Here is a 27,939-nt window from a genome sequence, read left to right on the forward strand (position 1 = left end):
AAAGGCCAGGATACGACACAGAGTGTGGTTCCCCCAAATAGATTCCAAAGTGGAAGAAACCATTACCATTACATCCTGCCACCATGCCAAAAAATGGGGGCACTGCCAAACCCTGAGCCGATCCAGTCAGTGGAGCGAGGGTCATCAAGATGGGACACCATTAGCTTGGATTTCTGCACAGTACAGGAGGGCACATGCCTGCTGGTGACCATCGACGACTACTCGTGGTATGCGGAAGTGGAAATCGGGTCCTCAATGGCGGCGGACACATTGATTCCAGCACTCGCAAAGATGTTCGCCACACACAGACTGCCGAGGCATGCCAAAAGCAACAATGGACCACCATTCCAAGGGATGGAGCTAAAAAAGTACATGGACGCCCACACATCCAACACCACCACATCAAGCCTAGGTGACCGCAAGCGAACAGAGACATGGAGAGATTCATGAGAACGCTCAAAGTCCTATGAATTTCCAAAGCCCAAAACAGCCTGTGGCAAGTTGACCTATACCGGTTTCTACGTAACTACAGAGCGACTGCCCAAAGCTCCACAAATTTACCCACAACAGACGCTATGTATTGGACTATGGTGAATTAATCACTACCACACCACCCTAACAGGGGCGTTTGTGACTTCGACAGTGAACGCACACAAGCCAAGAGAGTGGCGGCAAGCAAACACATGAGCATCAGGAGAAGAGCAAGAGAATCCACGTACAAGGTTGGCAACCATGCCCCGGTGTTGCAGAATGAAATCAAAGTTGGAAACTCTGTATGACCGCAAGCCATGAAGGATAATGCAAACTGAGGGAACAATGGTGACCGTGAGCCGAGGGCAAGAGACAATTGCCAGAAATGCACCGTGGTTCAAAAAGGTGCCAGAAAAGATGTGGACAGACAGGGAAAGACAGCCGCGAGAAGAAGGCATACACACAGGGCACGCCCCAAGACAAAGGAAGACACAAAACAAGGCCGTGACACAGGAGAAGTATCGGAAGGTGACTAACCGCCTCTCCAAGGAGAAGGTGAGCCAGAAGGGGCAGGGGAACCAGAGACAATGCCACGGAAGCGACCCATAGGGTGTAACCTAAGGGCAGCCCCATGGGTACCAGGGAAGCTGAGAGACTGAGTAGTGAAAGACCACGTGGCTATGTCTGACTTTAATGTTTGGGTGAACAAACCTGTGCAGGACTAGATAGCACAGGGGACAGTGTATATTGTGTTCGCACGGTTTTGTTAATTGGGATAAAGGAGGAATGTTATATCCGCCTCACGTCCCGAATGCGCAGTGACGTGAGGCGCTAATTAGAAGGCAACTGGTGTGACACGTGTTCTTTGCCTCTGCCTCTCGCACCACAAGGCTTACATGTTCAGCCCATCACAATCCCGCTCTCCACCGGCAGCACCAGCTGAGGATCCAACAGGCGGCATACATTGCACACTCAGAGTGCCAAATCACTGTTCCATTTCTGCTATCCATTGCTAAAGACAAGCGACTCTCCTTTGCGAGTTACTTTATTTTCATTAAAGTCTGCTGAAATTAAGTATTCAGGGACATGAATTCAGAATATTGGAGGCAGCAACTTCTACCCCTCTGGTTCCCCATGCAACCCTTAGTTGGAGAGGCTGTGTCAAAGGCCAATGGCCCATCACTATGACCCGATTGGAGTTTTTGCAAACCTTACTGCCGCAGCAATACATAGATTACAGAGATTTCGGCCTAGCTGTTGATGGTACTTGAAGGACTTTGCTGTGCACTGCAATGCTGGCACAAGCACATCAAAGTCACACATGCTTCCGAGACTGCATGGAACACTGGTGGACTGAGTTGAATTTGTGGGTGGTGTACTGCTGCAGGCATACTGGGTGTACCAGCCCAGAGACAGTTGTTACCTTGGCCCTGAGAACTCTTTGGCTGCTGCGCCACAACACTTTCAGCGCAGAACTCCAGGGCAACCTGACCTGAGCCCAGCAGAATCCTACAGATAGGCCTCAATGACATACACAGACCGAATTAGATTAACGTTGCAACTATGCAGGTTAGCCATCTGTCACTATCACGCTGTGATTCTTTAATAGGCGGCATTTACACGACACTGAGCTGGAGGCAAGGCGCCCTTTATATGCTGCGCCATGGAGGTGCCCTTTTGCAGCCGCATCCTCTGAGCGCACCTTGAGCGGGCAGGCCAATGGCAAAGCTTGCGAATTCTGGAAGTGAGAAGAGAGGCAGCGCATGTCTGCTGCTCTGCCTCTAGTCACATGTCTATTTAAACCTTTTTTGGAATGGAGCTCAAAGGACAAACTCAGCGAACAGTTATTCCACACAAATAATCCCCTTACGGTAGGGAGGACCACATTATTTTTGTTTAAAAACAACTGTGTCCTGCTGTGAACCGCCTAAATACCCTTCCTCTTGCACAATGCCTTTTCAAAACAGTGGGACATTTTCTATTGGACTTTGCAGGTCAGAGGAAGCTCGCTGCCAACCGAAAGGTTAAGGGCTACACTAGTGTGCATGTAGGCTGAAAGTGATTCAATTCACTTTATTGCACCAGGACTACTACTCAGGCTTTACATTTCTTTTTGACTCTGAAATAATAACCAACATATGTTTTGAAAATATTGATCACTGATCAAATCATACAAGCAATTGATGAAACCATCAATTTTATTGCACAATGTATACAGGGTTCATGGTTTTCTATTGAGTTTGTGATGTGTATTATTGAGCACAGGTAATGTGCAGGTGAAACAGTATGCAGCATTAATGCAATCTATTGGGCAAGTGCATTGTGTAAGGAAGCACGTGTTTGCCCATTTAAGGGCAATGGGTCTCATTACGAGTTGGCTGGTAAAAAAAAAATCAAATTACCGGCATGCCGGTACAACCGTGTCCGTGTAGCACTGCTGCCCGAGTCAACGGTTGATTCAGAGTCAGCGTGCACGTGGATACCGGCATGCTGGTAACAGCTGCACCGGCATGCCGGTAAGGCCCTCCAAACCCCCCGATAGCATCATCATCAATGCTGCAGACACCGGCACTGGCATCCTAGATGCCGTAAGGAACAGTACCGTAGATACCGGTATCATAAATACCAGAGCCGGTACCGGAAGCAACGGCATCGCGCCAAAACGGGAAATGCTCTGGCGGCCATCTTTATAACACAATCATTGTAATACTCTGCTTACAGCACCTGGATCGGCGAACTGTGGACTGGGTCAGCAAGGTGATGGCCATGGCAGCCAGAAAAGGCACAGTGGGGCTGCGGAAGCCACATTTCAGTGATGAGGAGCTCAACAGGCTCGCAGATGCACTGGTGGAGCACGCAGATGTTGTGTTCTGCACAGACCTGCACCGTGCAGCTCAAATCCGCAAAAGAAACATCTGGGAGGAGGTGGGGCAGAAGCTCTCTGCGGAGGGGACAGCCCCACGCACCATACGAGACTGCTGGAAAAGCTGAGACGATCTGCAGCTGCGTGTCCACAACATCCTTTCAGCCAATCGCAGCCAGGCCCAGGCCACAGGTTGCAGAGCACCGTCCCCTATCAAGCTGGCTCGTTGGGAGGAGACATGCAGCACTGTCACAGACATGGAGTCCATCGAGGGTGTTGGCCATTCCGAGATGGGAGTCCCTTCATCGGCCGATGACGGAGAGTGACCCTTAGCGTAATACAAAAGTCACAACACACACCTAATACCCCAAGTACAATGGTGGAGTCCAAATGACAAGTAGATGAGAGCAAATACTTGGCCCATTACCTCCCACCTAAAGTCAGCCCCTACAAAACCACAAAATCCCTGCCATGAAAACACACAACAAACCCCACTGACACAAACCACATGAGTCCCCAATTGCAAACACAAGCACCATCTGCAAGCGCGCAAACACACACACACACACACAGACACACACACACACACACACACACACACACCTCGTACAGATGCAGGCCTGACCACGATGCCATCCCATTGCATGGTGCACACATCACTACCGATTGCACACTTGAGCCACCCGCCCACCATGACCATGCACGCAGTGTAAACACCAATGCAACAACGCACACTGTGCAAGCACATCTGACCCACATCTCAACAACACATGGCACACAGCCCCTGAGGCATGGCTACAGTACGCAAGCCACGATACACCTGCAGGCCACCCAAAAGACACCATGCCCATCATGGTTGCACCAGAAGGATGCCCAAACACCACATGCCCGTAGTTGCACACAGCCCTGGAACCAGACACACACCAACTGCCGTGCAACCACCAGCTGCACAATCCATCCGGGAACTGGAGGGGCGGCTGACCTGCATGGAGGAGCGCCAGGAGGCCATGCATGACATGGTCAAGCAGTACGTTGCAGAATGGGAAGCCACACGCCGGGCCATGCAAGAGAACTCCAGGACAGTAAGCCGTGCTGTCTACCGTGTGACCCGGCACATGCGTGAAGGCATGGCAGCCATGACACAGGCTGTCACCCAGTTGGTTGCCACCATGGCCCAACATCGTGATGCAGAGGCCGACCCACAACCCGCACCATGGACCAGCACAACCCCGGCGAGTTCTACCCAGACAAGCCCGGTGCGGAGGTCACTGCGCAGTATGCGCCGTCCAGACGAACAACCCCCTCCACCTAAAAGGGGGCATCAGTATCCTGACACACATGGATATGTCAGGAGGAAGTCCAGTGGAACTTTAAGTGGGTGCGCGGGGGTTTTTGTGGGGGTGTGGGGAGTTGTCGTTGTGGGGGTTGGAGGGTAGTTTGTTGTATATTAAAGGGTAGAGGTCCACGTTGGTTCCTGTTCACTGCACATAGTTTTCATTTAATTCATACACCTAGTGTGCATAAGAAAAACACATGACTGGACCTTGCTTTTTGAGTGTGTGTCAATTTATTTCTTAACAGTGTCCAGTGTCCCCCTTTCCCAGTGCCTTGTGTTCCCCAGTCCATCAGAAGTATTGTGCAATCAAAGTTTGGCGTACAACACATCCTTCATTCTCATTGTGCCGTGGTCGATATGCAGTATCTTCACCATCATCCTCCTCATCTTCTGGTGGAATCAGGTCCGTGTGAGGGGGCAGGGGTACGTTGTGCCGGATGCACATGCTGTGCAGCATGGCACATGCCAACACTATCTTGCCCAGCTTCTCAGGCCTGTAGATTAGTACCCCACCCCTGACCTGCTGAGGCAGGGAAAACGGCCCTTCAACAGGCCAAAAGTTTGCTCAATCGTGACACGAGTGCGTGTATGTGCATGGTTGTAGTCCTCTTCATGCTTGTTGACTGGGTGCCTGATGGGGGCCACAGCTTCAGGGGATACCCAGCATCACCTGCACAGGAGCAATGGAAAAGTGTATTTGTGAACATTGTTGTCATTCCTTGTGTGCAATGCCTGTACAGTGTTCATGGTCACATGCCACAGACTCATCATGACTGCACTTCACATTTCCTTATAGTAAGACCCAGGTAAGTGTACTTAGGGATGATCCATGCTTGGGGGGGTATATGTGCCGTTCACGTTTTAGGGACCTTTCCATCGGGTACAGCACTCACACAAATGAGTTGAGAATGACCCTGAGGTGCTGACATCTAATGATGTGTTGCATTTGAAATATGTACTATACATGTGGAGTGCATCATGACACCTTTGCCTGATGTGCTTCATGATACACAGTGGTTTGCTAATCATGTTTACTACTACTTGATGTCACCATGTACTTGTCCATCACTGCCTTCCCTCATATGACCAAGGCACAATAGCAATGCTGGTGTGGTCCGCTGGTGCCGGCAAACATTTCTGTGATGGGACAGGGTGTGTACTTGCATGGTTTAGCAGAGGTACTGTGGATGGGTCCTGTGCCACTCGCTCATATGTTAGTGGTGATAACTGATTGGTGATTACAGTTTCCTTGCTTGCACCATTGCAATTGGAAGTGTCCCTTGAGGTGCCTGAGCCGGTATACTGGTCTGCGATATACCTGTGGGGTGGGTGCAGTGACAGATTTCCATGTGTGGCGGTTGGATTTGCCCCAGGTATGGCTGCATGCCCTGTGATGGACTTTGCTGCGCTCATGTATTTCATGCATTGTGCCTGCCGGGTGGTGCATCGTGGTACCTGTGGTTCATGTCTGATGATTTTCAAGGTGCATGTGCTGTGGTGGGTGCTGTGTATGTTGCTTACATTAACACACAGCTGTGTAGGCATGCCACATCTGCATCCATTGGCCAACAGTCTGTGATTGGGGTCACAGTTTTGCCACCCAGGTCACTGTGTTCCCCCCTGAACAACACCCCTCATACCCCAGCCAGCAGACAGGTTGCCTATGCTTGTGCCCCCCCCCAGAGAACACCCCCTCATACCCCAGCCAGCAGACAGGTTGCCTATGCTTGTGGTCCCCCCCCAGGCAACACCCCTCATACCCCAGCCAGCAGACAGGTTGCCTATGCTTGTGGTCCCCCCCAGGCAACACCCCACATACCCCAGCCAGCAGACAGGTTGCCTATGCTTGTGGTCCACCCCCCCAGGCAGCACCCCTCATGGCCCTGTCGTTGGACTTATCCAGCAGCTAGGTACGTTGTGCAGCGCGACGTGCCATGTAACGGGGAAGTGTGGAGTTGCTCAGCACCATGGCATCATGTGTGGATCACGGGAATCTTGCACAGCAATGCGTAATTATTTTGCTTGCATCGCACACCATCTGGACATTCAGGGAATGGTAGAGCTTCCTGTTGCGGTACACTACCTCCTCGGCATGCAAGACTACCAGCTCCACATGGGTGCAGTCGATGGCACAGATTACGTTTGGCATGCCTGCAAGTGCATAGTATGAGATTTTGGACGCATTCTCCTCCTCCACAGCCCATGGTAAATATATGTGGTCACTTCCATGTTTCAGGAGGGCAACTAGCACCTATTTGAGCACACTGGAGAAACAGGGTTGTGAGATGCCATGCAGCTGCCCCACTGTGTGCTGGTAGGTTCCTGTGGCAAGGAAGTGCAGCACAGACACTACCTTCAGCAAGGGGCGAATGCCTGTCCGGATGTTGATTAGGCTTACCAGATCGTCATGGACGAGGTCCACTATTGTGCATATGGTGTCCCTGTCCAGGCTGTACAGGGTGTGGATCTGTGCAGGGGTTAGGTCAAATGGACTGGCCCTTAGGCGAGGGATTGGTGGCTGCCTGCGAGGTACAACTGTCTGTACTGGTGGTATGTGCTGGCCCTGTCTCACCCTCATTCTCCTCCGCTGCATTCCCTGCTTCAATGCCTGCTGGAGTAGTAGCAGTGCAGGCATGTCCTCCAGCCCCAGTACTGCAACTGCTAATGGTAGCATTTTGTGTTTGGAAGGGGTGTGGGTGTACTCCTTTTGTGCTGTGCCAGACTCCATTGCCTCCACCTGTGCTGATTGTGTGCACCTGCGGCAGGTTTCAACACAGCAGATCGCTATTTACGCATGCGCCGCAATGCTGGTGTCAATTGCATCATTGTAAACGTTCTTAGCAGCATCTGGATGCCGTTAAGTGCATGGCCGTGAACCTCGTAATATGTACTCCCTTGCGGCATGCCAGTGTTACTGGCACGGCTGCTGCGTGCCCGCACTCATTGCAGGAAGGTGCTATCCGGTCACAACGGGTCCCTGCAGATGCCGGTAGCACTGGCATCGCGGGTCATAATGCACCGGTCCGGCAGACGATGCCGGTATTCACGTACCGGTATCGTTATTACCGGACCGGCAACCTTTAATGAGGCTCAATGCATATGAAATCTTTTTCATTTATTTATATAAAGTATGGGCTTATTGATTGGATTGTCCGTGTTGATTGCATTGCAGGTAATACCTACATATCACTACAGGTTGTCAGTATACTGTAACAGGCAGCCCTCCAGATAAGGGGTGCATCGGCCACTTTTACTGTCTAAAATTTGGCAAATACTCCCATAAAATAAAAATAGGCAGTAAAAATACTCCCAACAAAAAAATAGGAAAAATACCCGTAGAACCTTGTGCCCCTGCTTTGAACCTCACAGCTCCAAAGATACGTTTGGACCAGTAGTGCACGTAGTGCCACAGGAAGAAACTAGTATTCTAACTGCCTGATTGTAAGAAGTAAACATACTTTATTGTATAACTGAGTGCAAAGAAATAAATATTACTAAACCATTTCTGTTTTTTCAGTTAAAACATATTTTTACTCGCTTATAAAATTCTGTCATTGAGACTCTGGAGCAATGGTAACAAACAAGTCATAAAAAATGGTTGTTTCAATATGCAACCAAAATCACAACAGTGCAGTGCTCAGCCTAACCCAGAGACAATGAACACCCCACTAACACATGTCTGGACTGAATACCACTTTTGATCGACTACTCCAATTCCAAAAAGTCTTCAAAAAGGTGACTGCTTATGATGAACCCGACAGTACACAGGAGATCGTGCATTTTATGCCAATTAACTGGAGAGGATCTCATGAGGCCTGCCAAGAAACAAGAAAAGGTCTTAGGCCTTCACACCGAGTTTGGCTGTATTCCAGTGGTAAACATGCCACAATACCACCAAACGGAATTACCGTTACTGCCACTTGGCCTAGCAGTTTTACCACCGGAATACAAGTGCTGGCAGGTGGAGATAATCCCCATTTTTTGTAGTGCAACGGACTCCATGGGCATTTCGGCAGAATTACCATTGTCGGTAATTCCGCTGATTTTGGGGGCGGAAAGCTGAAGGATTTACCTCTCCAAGGCCAAACTCGGAATTCTGTTACCATCACTTTTTACCGCTCCACCATAATCATAATTAGGGCCTTAGTCTTTAACTGCTGAGAGAATGGTTTGGAGGGGAGGATGCTAGTTGAAGGACATTGAAACTAGGAGAGCAGAGTCCAGGTGCCTCCGGGCCACCCCTTGCACTGGGGTCTGCATCTGTAACCATACAGCCCCCCCTTTTTCTTCCTGCACTTATCAAACCTACCCTGTCTGCTGCCTTAATCCTAGAACTTGCAAATTGCTGGCTGCATTACCACTGTTTGTTGCCTTTATTATTTATTGTTATTTATCCGTTTCTCCTCTGCTTCGCACTTTCCAGCTCTCCCCGCTTCCGGCACTTTTCCCCTCCCCCCTCTCCCATGCACTTGCACGTTCTCAATGTCACTGGGCCTAGTAAGATCACTGTTTTGTTCTCCCCTGTTCCCCTCCCTTGCCTTGTCGCGCTCTGAAACACTTGTGTACGAGCACGATAGAAATAAAATATCAATCAATCACTACCGCCTGATCTTGTGACTAAATTGTGTGAGCCTCCGCATATCAATTTACACTTTATCTTCTCAAATCAGGCTCACCTAAAAAGGATTCCATTCAGTTTGATCTATTCAACAAACAATATATATATTGCCCCCAAAAGACAGAATTTTCAGACACACGACCATTGCACATAACACGACCATCACATACACCACCCTACATAAACCATCCAACGTGGATCCTTTTTGCTGTTCTTAGCAGATGGTCCGTGTGTCTTTAATCTTCAACTTCTGGGGGTGCAGCGCTGGCTCAGTGGTTCGAGGTGCAGGGTGGGAATGCTGGCACAAAACTACACCCAGGCAAATGATACTACAATTAGCATATAATGGCAGCACCTCAGCATGTGAAGTTGTACCTTCCATATGGGGACTATGCTGTGCAGATCAGGCTTTACGTAGTATAAATGGCAGTAGTTGACCAATTGGAGCTGCACTGGACATATGATGCAAGCACCTGTGCATGGTGGGCTTTAGCTTGCATATGTTGAATATACTGGCATATGAGACTTAACTTGGTATATCATGGCAGCCTCAGGGCATGCGAGACTGTATTTAGCTCATCACCACGATACCTAGCATCTGAGGCTATAATTGGCAAACAATTGCAGTTACTGGCCATGTGAGGCTGAAATGGTGTCAGAGGGCAGTGTCTCTGGTATGATGTCCAGCTGGCAAACCATTGGCATATTAGGACTTCATCATGGAATATCAAGTCATCCCTCTTTTCCTACTATGTGGTTCTAAGATTAACAACCAAAATAATATGGCATCATTGGGTCCACATTCATTTGATGGCATTTCCTCTGTGGTCTATAGGTGAAATAACGTAAGTTGATGTATAAGGATTACATTTATAACTACACACTGATGTCAGGAAAAAAGCTTATGCTATGAAAGGAAGAGGGCCGGTACCCATCTAAAATAAATAGTTGGAAAGGAAGCCCTGCCAAACATGAACACAATATAAACAACATTGAAGGCTCTTTTCTTATTACAAAGGTCCCAAACTTAAATTGTTTGAAATGATACAATACATGTTTCTTTTTTCATTTATCTTAAGTTTGTGTCATTGGTAATGCTGGGACATTATTTTAAAGAGTAGGTCCGTATAAGGAGAAAGGGACCCTTCATTGTTGTTTAGGTCAGAAACAAGTACATGGCACAGGTTCATTTTACTTTTGAAAACATTTTTAAAGTACTTTAATGTCCCAATGACACATTTAAAAAAAAATTAAAGCGCAGTAAAAACATGTTTTACTGAATATACACATTTAGAAATTGGGAAATCAAGATGTATTAAATAGTTAATATTAACAATTCAAAAATGGTTAAAAGCAATACCTTTTCAAAGGTGTGTGAAGTTTGCGAAAGTCGTGCAATATCTTCAAGATCCAGGTGGGCGATAATATGCAAAAGGAGCGATTTGGGAAGTCGTTCAAGGAAGTCAAAGTTGCCTCGACACAAATTGATCATATATTTCAGGATATTTCTGCCAAACACTATGGCGACCTGAGCTGCAGTGCAAAGAAACAAAGCGTTGCACAATTGAGTTTACTTTGGATCACAAGGTAGCAGTGCAATACCAATAAGCATTCCACAATGGAAAAACTACTCGTGTGGTTACTTCAATAGCATTAGTCCCAGGCAGGACCAGGTTTGCAAATGATGGGAACCACAACCCCCTCATGGAGGCACCCGAGATCACCTGTTTAAAGTTGTTCACTTCAAAGTCTACCTACAGCCAGTATTGCACATGTGCGTCGCTCTGGTCTGACAAGTCTCGACACCTCCCATACATATACTGCATCTCTTAGTACTTCCATCGAAACATCAATACAACAAGAGTCAAAGTTCAGTTAGATACAGAGGATGGACGAGTACAATAGCGGACAACCTGTGGAATAAGAATATTGTAATGCAGTAAAAACCATACCGTCCAATTTCATGTCCCTGCGTGAATGAATATGTAGTCTAGATCTGTATTTATTCCTGCTGCTCAAACCTACATCCAATAGCCTGAGCGCATACATGTTTAAAGATTGCTACCCAATTCCAGATCAATATACAGCACAGTAAGACTTGAAATTAACATACTGGCTGTTTCACAACTTATTGGAAGAAAATACCAAGACAGTAAGTTTGGGAGGCATGAGCATTACATGCAACAAGTTCTGAAAAGGGTGTGCTGGGAAGTGCTGTTTAACCAAACGGAGCATTTTCTCAGGATAAAACGCCTGAAACGTGCAAGAAGGAACCCCATAACTGCATGCTATAACTACTGGAACATGCTCTGCAATGCCATAGTTGTACCTTGGCTTTGGCAATGGAAGCTTTGAAGACTTGCCCCCTTGAAGGTCTCGAGCAGTATCAAACATCTTTAAGAGAGTAATCCCATCGTCTCGGAACATGAAGAATTAGGCCTTCGTTAACGTTTTCTTTTTTTCAAAACACAAACGTAGTAACGATTTTCAGGTCAATATGGAGATATGGACACCCTTTTGCCAAAAAAAGATTGAGCGAGTAAGAGCACCAGTTTTAACCTTGTAAAAAAAACAAAAAAAACATTGGATGCTGAAGCAAGAAGCGATTTGAACTTTCTAAATCTTGCCTAAAAATCTTGCCTAAAATGGTCATTAGTAGGCAACATACCTGCCAAGTAGTGTTCCCACAATTTAAAAGGAATATAGTTGGTGGGCAGGTCACATTACCAAAGGGTGAAGTAAGAAGATTTCACTCTAACCTTTCTAGTAGAACCTGTTCTTATAATCAGATCTGAGCGAATCCTTCCTAGGTACCAGTGCGACCTCTAGATTGCTATCTAAATCTCAGTCCTACTTCCAGATGCCAAGGGGCAAATCAGGGGAAGGGATAGAAGTGGGTTCTGTCCTCTATTTCAGAACAAGACAAGACAGTGGCATTCTACATTCAAACAACATATCTTTCTTTTGGAGAACTGTGAGGGAGGCCTTTAATCCACGAATAGAGCCTTCAACTACAGAAGCTAAACAGAAAAACGTGCATTCTCATTACTATTTGTAGCGAAGTGGAATCCCACTCCTTATCCAACGGCCCTAACCCCTAAGCAGTTGGTGATATCACAGGTCTAAGCGCTGTTACTCTGGAAAGGAAGGTCCTTACCGTACTAGGAGTACAGGATCCACAAATACAAAACTGAGAGGAACAATGAATGAATGAGTGCGTACTTCTCTTTTCTTGGGAGCTTAACTTCATAGTCACTCAAGAACTGTCTAGAACCTTCAGAAAACCACTAAATCCGAAAATGGTTTGTGGTGAGATGACCCCACCAGGTCGGGGTGTCCGTCTCTCTCTCTAACAGCTTTTCTCCTGCCCTCACTACCTCGTCCTCCACCTTACTGCTCCCACCAATCTTCTGTCTCTCTGATGTTTCACTACTCCCAGCCCTGTCCTCCACTCATAGATGTTCCTTCTCCTTTCCCTTTACTTCGCTACTCTTCTTCTCTGCCACTCTTCCCCACTTCTCCACACGACTGCTCTCCACATTACTTTCCTCCTCCACACCAATACTCTCCCTTCTCCACACTCAGACACTCCTACTGCGCCTTCCCCACTACTAATCCTCCCACACTACTACTGAAACACTCCTCTTTTCACTGTGAACCAATCAATTCACCCGTTACACTAACCTCTCAACCCACTTATCTCACAAACACGCATACTCACACTGCAGCACCACTATCACCTCTGTAAAGGCAGTCATATTTTCAGACAAGCTCCAAAAATAGATACAAAAATATTACAACAGACGAATTGGCATTGTGCGAAAAACAGGATTTATTAAACTCTGCATGCAGCTAGAAGTAATTCAAAAGCAGCCTGCTCGGAAACTCGTTGAAAAAATTCTCAACTCTGCCTCCATGAGGAGCAAGTTTTATAGACACAACCACAGAATTGGAATAAACACATTAATTACAATTTGAGTCAGGTTGAACAGTTGATTGGTCAGGTCCTTATGGATTAAATACATTGCCATCCCCTTATGGGGCAAACACATTTCATAGAATTAAACACAAACCACCCATGTCTGGCATCACCCCCTGAATGAAATCTCCCTCCTCGTTACTGACATCATATGCTGACAGAAGAACTAGCAAAATACAGGTTTCAACTAGATCTTATTTGCTTGGGAATTAAACTAGATCAAGGTCAGCTTACATTAAACCACTGTCTCACTGCGGTCCGATTGGCTCTCCTGTCCTTCCCATCTCTTCCCTTAATTTGTGCCAAGTCTTAGTTATAAAAACTCCTTGCAAGACACTGCTAAGATCTACATGTTTTTATATTTAATCCTATTTTCCAAAGTCTGCACCTGGTTTTCTGGGCAAAATCCCCAGCATGGGAACAATCTTCTCTCGTATTTCAAACTTGGCTTTTAAGCTTTGAATTAATGTCTGGGCGCTGCACAGATTTGTAATTAATTCAGCATTTTATATTCCACTGGAACTGAAAGCTCTCACGTATTAATACAGCTTACTGCAGCATCCTTTTTTAACAAAGATGGCTGCCAGGCACTCTTGCATTTCTGTTAGTGAGCTATATTCGCGTATACTTGTTGCATTCAACCTATATATTGCTTATGTTGTGTACTTCATGTATGAATGGTCTGTAAATGTAATATTCTTCATGTATAAATGCATTTTTGACCTAATGCCCGTGTTTCTTCGTGGTGAGTGCATATGTATGTTTCTATTGTCCGTCTGATCATTCTCTCTGTCCTTAGTTCACATCATATTTATCATTTACTGCACCTGCTTAGAATATGGGCGATATGGGCATGGCCAAGATGGCGGGCTGAGTGGACGTTTCATGGTGGAGCTCCGTCCCAGCCCAATGCAATATGGAAGAAAACCAACATCAGGCACGTCTGTGAATACAAACCAGAACTGTATGAGGCGAAGCTGGACAAAGTGAGCAACATAAAGGAGCAGGAAAAGTCTGTCGCCAGCGCGAGGGATAAGGCGAGGCGAGCAGGCCGGCAGAAAGGGAGAGGAGGGCCGGAGGGAAAAATGGCAGGCGGTCCCTGCTAACCTCGGAGCGGCACAGCGGACAGGAGCCGAAGGCGAGGACAGCCAGAGACGGAGAGAGCGCTGCCAGAGTAGGAGTCAGACCCCAACAGAAGAGGACTGAGGCACCCGGCGGGGAACAGGCAGAGTTGAGCAGTGATGTCTGCACTGAGCGGGAAGACTCAAAGGAGACGGGGAGCAGTGGAAGCAGAGCATTGCGACCGTACTGCAGGAGAGCTGGGATCGGAGGAAAGCCAGAAAGTGACACCTGCCGTGGGAGGAGGCTGGTGACGTGGGAAGTGTGCAAACCGCCTCTGACCTGCTGGAGAGGGGCAGTGTAATCGGAGCCCTGCGGAAGATCATAGGGGATGGTCCCCACGTCACTGGAGAGGAGAGATGGGCAGCCTAGCGCAGCGGATGACAAGTGACCCACAGAGTTGCCCCCATGCGAGGAGCTGCAGCTGCCGGAAATGAGAGACGAGAAGATGGACAGTGAGCTGTAACGAGGAGGAGCTGGCCATTCCCATGCAGGTGCTACCATTCCCGCAGCTGAAGCTCCGACGGCAGGGAGAGGAGGAGCACAGAGGAGGGACAGAACGTCGTGGAAGGGTGGATCAGCAGAGAGAGAGAAGAGATCACTGCGGCGGCCCGGGAGATCTAATACTTTGTGGGAAGAAACAGAAGAGGAGCGATGAGCTGAGCAGCTGTAAGGCTGCTGGCAGAGATCCGTGTCGGCAGCTCCAGTACAACTAAGTCTGGGGAGGTCCATGGAGATACCGGTAAGGCCTACAGGAGGGGGAAAAATCACTACAACCAAGCACCTGGCAGGGCCGGGGGGAGTGGGGGATTCTGGACTTGGCACCTACCTACCAATTGAATCAGCACAAGAAGACCCCGGAGGAGCAGTGGGGGAAATATCACCCCGATCTAGGCAACAGGCACTGAGCGGCAGCGGGGGAAATAATACCCCGCTCTAAGCAACAGGCACTGTTCTGGCCAATACACCCCAGTAGGGCCGTGCAAACAACTCCCATATCGACTGACTGGGAGGTCTGCCAATAACAACGCACAACCCCATAAGACCCGAAGAGCAGAAAGACTGCGGGCAAAGTAGTCGGAGGAGCCAGAGAAGAGGAGGATGGACTCCTCAAGAAACAAGGGGAAAGCAGAGGGGAAAGGGACCCCGTGACCAACAACAACAAAGGAGCAAGCCAGAGTGCACCAGAAGAAAAGCTCAAGGAGCAACAGAGAAGCAACTTGGGAGCGCACAAAGGGGTATACCTCGTCGGAGAGGAAGGGTGGCAGGAACAGTAAGGACACAACAGTCTGAAACTGTGGAGCAGGCCGGACAATAACAAGCAGGCGGGGAATGGCAGATAAGTAGTAGAAAGACGTGGCAGGAGACACAGAGGCACTGGGGAGCAGCGGACAGAGTTGCATGCAGTGATGCAATAGTGGAAGTCAATGGGACCAAAAAAGAGGAATACTAACTCTGGAGAGCAGGAACAGGACGGACATAACAAGGGACAGATGCAAACAAAGCTTTCCTTCAGAAACCCAGCAAGTCAGACTGACGGGGGAATGGCATTCACCAAGGAGGACCTGCTCACGGCACTGACCAAATTCAAAGGCGAGCTCAGTGAGACAGTCAAGGCGGAAGGGATAAGCATTAGAGAAGAGCTCTCACAGGCTATTGCGAGCAAATCAGAAAGACATTGAATCTTTAGGAGAGTGAGTAATGGAAATGGAGGAACACCTAACGGAGATAGACGCAAAGGGGCCCGAGTGGACACAACAAACAAAGGAGACGGAGGAGAGAATAAGGGCACTAGAGGAGAAATTTGAGGACCTAGAAAACAGGTCACAGAGAGAGAACGTCCGGATCAAGGACCTGGGGAAGGAGTGGAGGGCCCCGATCTGGAGGTTTGCATTCAGGAGCTGTTTGAGAATTTGGTGGAGGGGGAGCAAGCCCAAAATATGGGGATAGAAATAGCACACAGAGTGGGCAACCAGAGGATAAACCCAGGTGCAAGACCTTGGGACATACTAGTCAAAATGCACAACTATAAGGACAAGGCACAGTTAATTAGCGCAGCCAGGATGAAGGGGAAGATCCAAGTGCGGGATGTGAAGTTCAGCTACATGATGATTTGTCACAAGCAACATTAGCGAGGAGACGGTCATTCAAGCCACTTACAGAGGACCTATAGAGGAGGAACCTCAGGTACCAATGGCTCTTCCCGGCACAGCTTCAATTTCGCTTGGGCAACGAGGAAAGAACTGTATCCCAGGTGTAGGATGGTCTGAGGGCCTTAGGGGTGACCCAAAGAGAGATGGGAGAAGGCATCAAAGAAAACCACCCGGGAGAGAAGTTGGGTGAGGCACGCTCTGTGCCGCATGGGTAGACCATGAAAAAGGCCAAGACGACGCAAAGAATAATGGGAGCTGAGAAAAGGCTCACAGCAAATTAACTTAAGGAATAGAATATAGCCGGATCTGGGGTATGGAGGGGGAATAGGGTGGGTGGGGGGAGGGGCGAGACCATGGGTGGTCTGCTACAAGGGGACCACGTCAAGAACCTGGACATGGATCCAGGGAAAGTCACAAGTTGGGAATACGTAACCAGCTCTAAGGGTGGCAAGGTTCAATTTGACAAAGGCTCAGTCATTCAGAGAGAACAAAAAGGTGCCAGGGCAACTGGGGGAAACGCTAGCAAGAAGGGATGTATAGGCTAATCTCATGGAGTGTAAGGGACCGGAAAAGCCCGAACAAGAGGTTCACAGTCCTGAGGGAAATTGATAAGGAGGGGCCAGATATAGTCTGTCTGCAGGAGATGCATTTCAGGAGGAGGCTTGGGGGCGGTGAGAGTTGCTTGCGAAGGTACAACTAGCCATTACAATACCATGCTACAGCAGGAACTAAACGGGCGGGGTGGCAATTCTATTCCATAAAAATGTGCAAATTGGGGGGCCAAGGTTAAACGCAATATCGTGGGGAGATATGCGATGATCAAGGGGGAAATGAGAGGCCAGATGTATACATGGGCATCGGTACATGCCCCCAAACAGGGGCAGGAAGGGCTTTTGGAAAGGTTCTTGGAGGAACTGGGCAAGTTCAGAGAGGGGGAAATGATTGTATCTGGGGACTTTAATTTGACAGCTGACCCCTGTCTGGGACAGGTCAAGGGCTTAAGGGGGCATGCAACAGGGATAATGTCCGAACACCTGCGGTGAAGGTTTAAAGAAGAGAGGGTCAATGATGTGTGGAGGACCCACCATCCACAAGAGAGATTACTCCTACTCACAGGTCCACAAGACCTACTCCAGAATAGACTACATGGCAACACAAGGGATAGTACAAGCAACTAGCAAAGTGCACATGGGGAGCATGACCGTATCAGATCATGGCCGGTCACACTAGAGTGGGAAGGAGGGAACACACAGAGAAGGGCGCGGGGGGGATGGAGACTGGACGAGTACCTTCTTAGAGACCGCAAGGTGAGGCAACAAGCTTAGAACGAGATACGTACATTTGTAGAGGATGGGGGTGGGACAAGGACCTGGGAGAGAGATGGGATGCGTTCAAGCAGCACTTCAAAGAATACTTCATAAATGCTGCAAAGAGGAGCCGTGAGGAATGGAGGGAGGCAGAAAAGGGACTAGAGAAAGAGATACAGGAACTTGAACAGTTACATAAGAAGAAGGAAACAAACAAAGCGGCCAGAAGGGTAGCACATGCAAAGGGCCAAGTAAAGCAGATGATCAATAGGTCGGTGGAGGGCACCCTCCTAAGGAGCAAACAGAAGTTCTATGAGCAAGGCAATAAAGTAGGGACAGCCCTAGCGAGGCGAATAAGGGCCAGAGAACAGAAAGCATTAATAGACACGCTGGAAGACAGGGAGGGCAATCAGGTTGGTGTCTAGGGAGCCAAACGAAAGATTGTGAGAGACTTCTATGAAGACCTGTATGGGGAGGATCTAGCTGATGGGGTAAGGGAAAGAGGCATACATGGCAAAAGCCCGGGGGAAGATGGGCTAACAGGGTCATTTTATGTAACATTTAGAGATTCTCTCGTCAAATCCTTGACAGGGGTATTTAATCATTTCCGAGAGCAGAGGGAGATCAATAAATCTATGAACATGGCTCATATCACCCTCATTGCGAAGTTGAGGGAAGAACCCACACATTTGCTCCTCATAGCACCCTAGAGCGCTCATCAACGTAGATGGCACACTATATACGAGAGTATTAGCAGCAAGACTGGAAGGGATCCTACCGGAGCTGGTGAGGCAGGACCAAACAGGGTTCATACAAAGTCGAAACACGTTTGACAACATAAGAAGGGTACTACACATCATTGACAAGGAGGGAAGGGGGTGGCGTTAAGCCCACATGCCTGATGATGCTAGATGCCGAGAAGGCTTTTGACTGTGTCAACTGGGCCTTTATGGAGTAAACACTTAGATAGGTGGGAGTAGGACAACTTTCTGAAACTGGTACAGGCTAACTATCGACATTCCCAAGCTAAAGTAAAAGTGAACAAGGGACGGACTAAGTCATTCTCAATAAGAAGAGGAACAAAGCAGGGATATCCAATCTCCCCACTCCTTTTTCGCTCTAGTGATGTAACCCTTTGCACATGGTACAAGGGAGAACGGGGAGATGCAAGGGGTTAGGTGGGCAAAGACAAACCACAAAATAGCCCTGTTCACGGACAACGTGATCTTGATGATCACCTAACCGGAGAGATCGCTCCCAGCAATAATGGAGGAGATAAAGGCCTTCTCTGCAGTGTCAGGTTTTAAAGTGAATTTCAGAAAATCAGAAATCTTAAATCTATCTGTAGGGGAGAGGGAAAGGAACCAGCTGAAAAATAGCAACCCATTCAGGTGGGCATCAGGAGCAGTCAGGTATCTGGGAGTGAATTTGACACCCTCCATAAAACAAATAGTGGGGGCAAACTACCTGCAGCTGCTAAAACAAATTAAGGCAGACCTAGTGAGATGGAATGGGCTGTATGTATCATGGTTTGGAAGGGCAGCCACTGTCAAAATTAACATACTCCCTCGGCTGCTAGATCTCTTCCAGGCACTTCCCTGAGCAGTCCCGGGGAGGCTGATAAAGGACATCCAGGAAAGCATGATGTATTTTATCTGGGCAAGGAAAAGCTGAGGATAGGGAGGACATTTCTATTTAGGAGCAGGCGCAGAGGGCACGGGGGAGGGGTGGCCTGCCCCAACATAATGAAATATTACCAGGCGGCACAGCTGAGGGGACTGTGAGGATACACCGTTTGCTCACCCCAACCTGGTATAAGGGACCCCACAAATAAGACTCGGACCAAATTAGTCAAGTCATCCATTTATTCAATTTAAGCATTCGCGAAAGGGCTCGACTCCCTGCACATTCAAGAGGACTGTGCAGGATTGAGCTAAGCATTCAAAGTTCATACAGCTTATATACATCTTGGTTAACATTGCATTCAATAGCTGGCACGTAGTCAAGACAGAAATCTGCATAGTCATTGGCAGCTGGTTGCAAGAAATCCTTTGCAGGAATGAAGACACGTGAGACAGGGCGTGCAAACTCATTCCTGTGGCTTAACAGTTAGCACACACACCATGCCTGCCTTAACTTCAGGTGGCCTCATTCGGGGAAATTGCTTGTGTGGTTGCATAACTAATGCATATCCTCTGCTACAGACATGCGTTCCACCCCTGCTAGGCTCTTCTTGGAATACCAAAGGTCTTCACAAGCTATCAGCCCTTCCTCCGAAAGTGTCAAAGGTTTCTGAGAAGGGTTGATCTTGCTAAAAACATGAGCACCAACTGAAGGGACATGCCCAGCACTCCTAATCAGAATCCACAAAGCGGCCCTTTTGCTCATGTTTGAGCAAGATCAATATATATCAATCTTATTTGAGTCTTCCATTTCTTTCAGCCACATTACCCGCTTATACTCTTTGCTTGCAGCCACATGAGCTGGCCTTGTGTGGATTATTTTATTCACTGCTCTACCACAGCAATCCGTGCAACACCCTACAAACATCGGAAAACACTGCACACAAAAGCACAATGATAATATTATCCCAGCCACTACCAACAGCGGGGTCAACAGTTTCCATCCCCAATGCTTCAACGATGCCATCTACCAGCTTTCACCTGACCCAGTGTCGTAATGAATGGTTTTGGCAATCTTATGCAGCTTTGATATACCAGATAACACCCTGTCCATTGTGTTGGGTGTGTACATGCAACATTGGGACCCCCTACCTAATCTGCGTACCTCTTGGGAGTTCAGGAATTTTCCCACATGCAGTGTCAAAGCCTTTACTATGTCAATGAATATATCCAGATAAGTGTCCGATTGGTCAGGCCCTGGCCTTATCTCTCTCTCATACCTGTGGTTAGCATACATTTCTTTAGGGGTATAGATCATAGCAGCAGGTATTATCCTGGCAAAATAACATGTTCCTGAAAAGTTCCTGGGAAGCCACAAATAAGTCTTTTTGTTAAAAACATAAGCGTAACCTTCAGTTTCACCTAGACCCCTACTATATCTGGAAAGATCGTATGTTATACTACATCCCAAAACGGCTTCTCCTTTCGTTGCCTTGAAACAAATGTTGTTCCTTGAAAACTCGGTTAATCAGCAGGGGGGGGTGGAAGAAAATTTCCCTATCCTTGCCTGACCTACAAGGTCTTTCGAAGAGTAGGTTACTCCTTCTGGTTTCATTTTACCAACTATCCCTGCGGATATCTCTGACCCTTTAATTGGAAAGCACATGGAAGTGTTTGGCATATACCCGTCTAGTGAGAGAACCCTCATCCAAAGCAAAATACAATTGTCAATTTCTGGTACTGCAAAAGCATACATAGGTATTCCAACCCCTACATGGCGGGGAACATGACTACATATCCAACAACTTGACAAATTCAATGCCTTCTGTGTTTTATTCATTAAGCGAATATATGCATTCCTACTATACTCTTCGTCTTCATGACCGTCCTGCTCATGCCGGTCTTTACTGTATACATAAATTAATATTGGTGTCATTTGGGGAGTTCGCCACGGGAAACATATTCTTAAATTCATACATTGAAGGGTGTTCCAGATACCATAAAAATACACCAAGCCCTGTTACCACAAAAATACCTGCCATATATAAAACAGTATTTTCCTTCGTTGAACACCCATATTTGCCCACCTTCATCCGTTCTTGTGGGTGGGCAGGCAGAGCTAAATCCTGCAGTTCCATCTCACTTAACATTGCTTCTGCTACCTTAACTGAGTTTATGCTGACACTTGCAGGTTAAGTTCCGTGGCTTGACTGGGTCCTGGCGCCTAGCGTTCTACCCTAGTGAGCAGCCTCTCACTCTTACGGCTTACATTCCCAACCCTATTTAAAGCTCCAGTGTCTTTGTACCCTAAACGTACAGGGTGCACTGGCGGCCCTTTTCACCGATCTGTCCTACGTCTCGTGTCTTGTCTAGGAGGGATGCTGGAGGCCCTTCGAGCCAATTGCTTGCCGTCTTCGGCACGGCTGTGTACTGCTCTAACCGACAAAAGAGTTTGTGTGTCTTTAACAACCAAAGTTCAATTCACAGTCCTTACTCATTGCCTGGCACATATACTTCTTGCGACCTTAGATTATACGTGGGGAGAGGGGTTTGGGACGATTCCAGCAGATCCGTTTGTAGCCTGGGAGGTTGCAATGGCCCCACGTTAGCAGCTCTCTTCACATGGTTTGCACGATACCAGTGTGGTTTGCCGTCCACTTTCAGTGCTGTTTGGTTGTCAACAACACTTGATAGGGTCCTTTACAGCGAGGCTGTAGTCCACTGGTTCGATCGAATGCTTTGATGACCACCCATTCCCCGGGTCTGAGATCATGCCCTGGCCCAATTGGTGGTACTGGAGCTGCGTCCTTTACCTGTGCATGTATAGAAAGGAGCCTGTGAGTCAACGCAATACAATATTGTTGCAATACTGGCCATGCTTGTTCAGACAGTTTCTTGGGATCTGGAGGGGTACCAATGCTGGGCGGCCGGCCCATCTCAAATGGGGATAGTCCATGGGTGCGTTTGGGAACAGTTCTCATGATCAGTAATGCCAATGGCAAGATGTCAGGCCACGTCAGACCTGTCTCTGCACAGGCTTTTTGCCAGTTTGCTTTTCAGCACCTTATTAGTGCCTTCAATAATTTCTGCCGACTGGGGGTGAAATACGGCATGGAACCTGTGATCGATGCCCAATGCTTTGCATACCTTTTCCACTACTTCACCCGTGACATGTGACCCATTATCTGACCACAGATAGGTAGGGACCGTGTACAGGGGTACCCAATGTTTCAGTAGGCACTTTACAGTTGAGGTAGCGCTGCTATCTCGGAGGGGGAAGGCTTCAACTCACCCCAAGTAACCACATTTCATCACCACACAGTAAGCAAACTAGTTTACAGGTTCTAATCGTATAATATCCATGTACAATGGGCTATGTGGGCAGCTTGCAGAGCCCTGCTGGGGCCGGCACGCCCTTTCCAACATTGTACATCACGCAAATCTCACACTGCTTTGCCCATTGCCTGCAATATGGACACATTTTCTTATTTTCCCAAACAGTCCTTAACACATTCTCCATTGTTTTTGCATTCACGTGTGTTGGCCCATGTGCCACGCTTACTACAATAGGGAGATATGCATCTGGTAACATCCATTTCTTTGTGATCTCATTTGCCCATGCCCCACTCCCCAATTGTCTTATGTTGTCATCTGAATGCCAGTTTTTCCTTTCTTTTTCCGTTGCATCCTCGCCAGCTGTTCTTCCACATCCAACCACTCCTCTACTGTTTCACACATATATTGTCCTAGTTCATTGTTTGTACAATTTTCTGCGGCACATTTTGCAACCATGTCTGCTAAATCGTTACCCTGGGATACATAGTCAAGTACCTTGCGGTGGGCTGCACATTTTACCACTGCCACCCTTGTAGGTAACGTCAAAGCATTTAAGAATTCACATATCAATGCTGCGTGTTTTACATTTGTACCTTGTGATGTCAAAAATCCCCTTTCAGCCCAGAGTCTCCCAAAGTTGGTCACCACCCCATGTGCATATGCTGAATCAGTATACACCGTTATGCATTTTCCCTCAGCATGTTTTAATGTCTTTATCACAGCATGCAGCTCTGCTGCTTGTGCAGATTTGTCTGGTACTCTCCCCATGTCGACTATGGTTTCTCCTGTTGCTGCATACCCTGCTACCATTTCTCCTGAATCCAATTTATAGCAAGACCCATCACAGAATAACACACCATCCACTTCCTCTAAAGGCCTGTCCTGTAAATCATTCTTCAGTTGGTGCTTTCTTCCGTTCTAATCACACAATCATGCATCACTACATTCTCATTTGTTTGCACCGGTAGCAAGGAAACTGGATTCAACACATTGCATCGTTCGATTTTAACATTTCTACTGAATAGGTGCATTTCATATTGTGTCAATCTGGCTGCCGTGAGGTGCTGAGTCTGGGTTCTGTTTAATAGCACATCCACGGCATGTGGTACTCTTACGGTTACATCATTTCCTAGAATTATTCCTGTGCTTTGCTTCAGAGCTAGGGCTGCCGCTGCCACCGCCCTCATACATGGCGGCAATCCTCAGGCACTGCATCCAATCCAGTCGAGAAGTAGGCACAAGGCCTTTGCCTCCCACCTTGTTCTTGGGTTAATACAGATACAGAACACCCATCCACAAATAAATAAAACAGTTTCCCATAATCAGGGGTCCCCAGAGCTGGTGCGTTACCGAAAGCACTTATCAATGTATCATACGCCCTGTTCATCTCTTCCGTCCAGAGGAAGGCTTCACCTTCCTTTTCCCCTTTTAGTGCCACTAACAATGGTTTTGCTTTTACAGAAAACTCAGGTATCCAATGTCTACAATAGGACAATACCCCTAACACTTTTCGTAGCTCGTTATGTGTTCTGGGACAGGGCATAGATTGCACCAGTGCTATGTGGTCGACTGACAGTGCCCTTCCTTCTTTTGACAAAACATCAGTATGTTGTACATACTGCATCTTTGCCAGGGACACCTTGTGATTATGTTTGCCAAATGAAATAATACCAAGACAGTTGCTTCTCTGCATCCTTCCTCTGACTCTGCACTGATCAATATATCATCCACATACTGGACTAAGGATGTCCCTGTTGGTAGCATGAACTGAGCTTTCAATGCTTGGCTAAAAATAGCCAGGCTTTCCGTGCAACCTTGCGGAGCTCTCGTGAATCGATACTGCTGTTGCCCCAAAGTGAAACTGAACATATATCTCGACTCTGGGGCAATGGGCAGACTAAAAAACGAATTTTTCAAATCAATCACACTAAACCATTCAGCCTTACCTGATATTAAGGTCAAAATATTAGCAATACTAGGCACTACGGGGAACCGTGGTTCCACTATTTTATTAATTTCTCTCAAATCAATAATAAACCTGTAGGGCAGTGTCTCGTCTCCTTTTTTATGGACCGGAAGCACCAGGGAGTTGCAAGGGCTATCATTGCATTCTTCTACAACCCCCATGTTCACCAAATCTCCCACAATCCTGATTAGAGCCTCCTCCCCCTCAACTGATATCTTATACTGTTTCACTCTGGGGAGTCTCGCGTTCTCCATCAGTTTTATCAAAATTGGATCAATTAGCAGAGTGCCCACATCATTACTATGTGCCACCCTTAAGTGTTCTGGTAAATCCTGTAATTCTACTGGTAGGGGTCTGCTGAGTGCCAGTATAATGCAGTTACTTGCGTCATGTATGGTCATGCGCACCCCGTTCGGGGAACAATAAATGGTAGCATATAGTTCTTTTAAAGAATCGATACCCAGTAAGTTTTTGGGACATTTCTCTGTTAGCAACCATTTACCATCCCACTGGACCCCTTCAATCTCTGCTTCCATTTCTCCACTTATTGGAGTCACTATAGGTTCCCCGCCAAACCCTACTGATGTCTTGTTAGTTCCCGATAGTGGTGCTGAGGGGACGGCTTTAGTGTCCACAGAGCTGTTTCCAGCTCCGGTGTCCACTAAACATTTGATGGCGGGTTGCTTACCTAAATCGTAAAGATACATAAGGACCCTTTTGATCAATAGGTACAGATACCGTTCCCCCAGATCCACCTAGGCCTTTTCATAATAGACTGCAAGTTGGGTCCTGAAATCTTTCTGATTCCTTGCCAAACAATATACAGTCCTCTCCTTCACACTGATCGAACTTTAACATCTGTCCTGTTCCTTGGTCAAAAACATTCAGCCCGGGAGGAGAACAATTCGCACTCTGACCTGGTGGTATACTAGACTGTCGAGGGGGAGGTCTGGGCCCTAATGGCGGAGGGCCCGTTCTCTGGGCCATACTTTTTGGACACTGGTTCTTCCAATGACCGGGCTTCTTGCAAAAAGCGCATACATTCTGGGCCAGACCGTCCGGCCGTGCATACGTACTTACCCGGGGAGCATTATTTCCTGTATTCTGGTTTTTCCATTGACTGGGAGGGTACCTCTGGTTTCCCCTTGCATCTGTTGCCCTCGTAATTGTTGCATTAATACTCTAGTCTTTAGTTCCTCCTCTGCCTTTACCTTTGTCTGCACCCGGGTTTGCTCATTTCGTTCATAATACCGTGCCATCGCTAACATTTCTCTGGGTGATTTAGACTGCCATGTGCTTTCTGCTGCCCGCAAGTCTCTTTGGATAGGTTCGTGCAAACCATCTACGAAACTCCCTGCAAAATATCTTTGACCCGTCTCACTTGTTAGGTCTAACCCACTATGGGCTATGAATGCTGATGCGTATTTAAAAAAAAATATGACGCCACATCTTCTGTGGGGCCTTGGGTCACAGCAGCCAGTTTCTCAACATTCACATCTATTGGTTTAAGGACCTTCTCTAATGCACCTAACACATTCATACCATGTAATTTTAAATCATCAGTCAGTTTTTCATGTGGCTTCCTATCATCACTTGCCTTTGTAACCGCTGCCCAGTCTATTTCCACTTCATTACTTGCCCTGAATGGAATCCACACCTCTTCTGGAACTAGTGACATCACAATGTTATCTACATCCTCCACCGTATACTGACAAGGCCGGAACAGTTTCCTCATTTCCTTATAGAAGCCTGCTGGGTCTATCCAAGGGTCAGGGATGCTTTTGGTAATCTGCATCAGTTCTGTTCTTGTCAACGGGACATACACATACGTTCAGACGGGTTCATTACTATCCCCTGTCATGGGCTGACATTCTCGCAAGGGAAATGCGGTCGCCCCTCCCGATTCCCCCTTACTCTTTTTATCCAAGGTCTCCGTCCAAGTTTTTTTTTTCCAACATTCTTTTTATTTTGTCAATAAACATACTGTCTCAGGTGCAATAATTCACTTATTACATAGTTCATTTCGAAATGAGCATGTTAAACCAAAACAAAAACAAAACATAATTAGGTGGGAGTAGGGGGGGAAGGGGGAGCATCGGGGGATAGACCATCGGGGGTGCCATAGTCCTTGGGGGGGGGAACTGTTTTTGGTAATTGTCTTTTGCGAGGAGGTTTTGGCTAGAGCTTGACTGAGGCTGGGTGTTTGTTAGTTCGTCCCGCCCTCTGCTGCTGCTGATTCCAGGTTAGTGACACTTGGGGTGGCGATTTCGATGTGGGCCGCAGGACTGGTCTTTAGATCATTTTAATCGTATTTGTCCATCCAGCGGAGGAGCGGCGGTTTTCTTGCCATGCCCGGGAATTGTTCCCCATAGTGTAGGAAGGGGGCCCAGGTGCCAAAACACTTGTTTCTGTTCCCCAGGCGGATGGCGGTTATTTTTTCCATGGCTGCAATGTCTCAACATTTGGCCCACCACAGGCTCACAGCGGGACCCTATGGGTGTTTCCATAGTCTTGCTATAGCTATCTTTGCGGCCGTGAGAAGTTGTGTGCACAGGCTCGCTAAGTTACCGGTGAGTGGAAATTGGCCCTCCCCTGTGCTGCCCAATAGGACTATTCCTGGGTCCCATGGAATCGTTAGGCCTGTGATCTGCTTAATTAGGTCCAGGATTTCCATCCAGTATTTGACGGACATTGGGCTTGACCAGAGCAAGTGAAATAGCGTGCCTGTGTCTGTACATCCCCTCCAGCATAGCGGGGAGATAGCTGGGTTGTTCTTGTTCAGAGTCTCTGGGGTTAAATATCATCTGTAGCAGGTTTTGATCACCTCTTCCTTGTTGGTGACACACTTCGGTGGGTCCGATGATGTGGGGGAGCACTTCCGGCGGGCTTCAGCACCAGTCCTCTAGTTTTGCCCAGCGTGGTTTGTTGGTAGTTAGATTCCAGGTAAACGCTGGTGAGAGCTGGGCGGCAAGGGAGTATCTCTCTATTTTTGGGGCTCCCAGGCCTCCCGATCCCTTACTCCTCGAAACCACCCTTCTCGCTATTCGCGGCTTGTTACCCTCCCAGATACATTTCATGATATTTGTTTGAAGCATCAGCTGGTCCTTCCTAGGGATGGAGATTGGGAGGGCCTGGCAATGGTAGAGCAGCCTTGGTACCAGATTAATTT

The 27,939-nt window shown here is 47.6% G+C and overlaps 1 protein-coding gene across 1 annotated transcript in view; it reads right to left on the minus strand.

The window, feature by feature from the left end:
- FBXO36 (F-box protein 36) overlaps positions 1 to 27,939 on the minus strand; it is a 260,891-nt gene that overhangs the window by 36,420 nt on the left and 196,532 nt on the right. The window contains exon 3 of the mRNA XM_069618305.1: positions 10,649 to 10,821. Coding sequence (XP_069474406.1) covers positions 10,649 to 10,821 — 173 coding nt within the window. The remainder of the gene's footprint in view (positions 1 to 10,648; positions 10,822 to 27,939) is intronic.

Source organism: Ambystoma mexicanum, chromosome 10, assembly GCF_040938575.1.
Source record: "Ambystoma mexicanum isolate Mex_15411 chromosome 10, UKY_AmexF1_1, whole genome shotgun sequence".
Lineage (NCBI taxonomy): Eukaryota > Metazoa > Chordata > Amphibia > Caudata > Ambystomatidae > Ambystoma > Ambystoma mexicanum.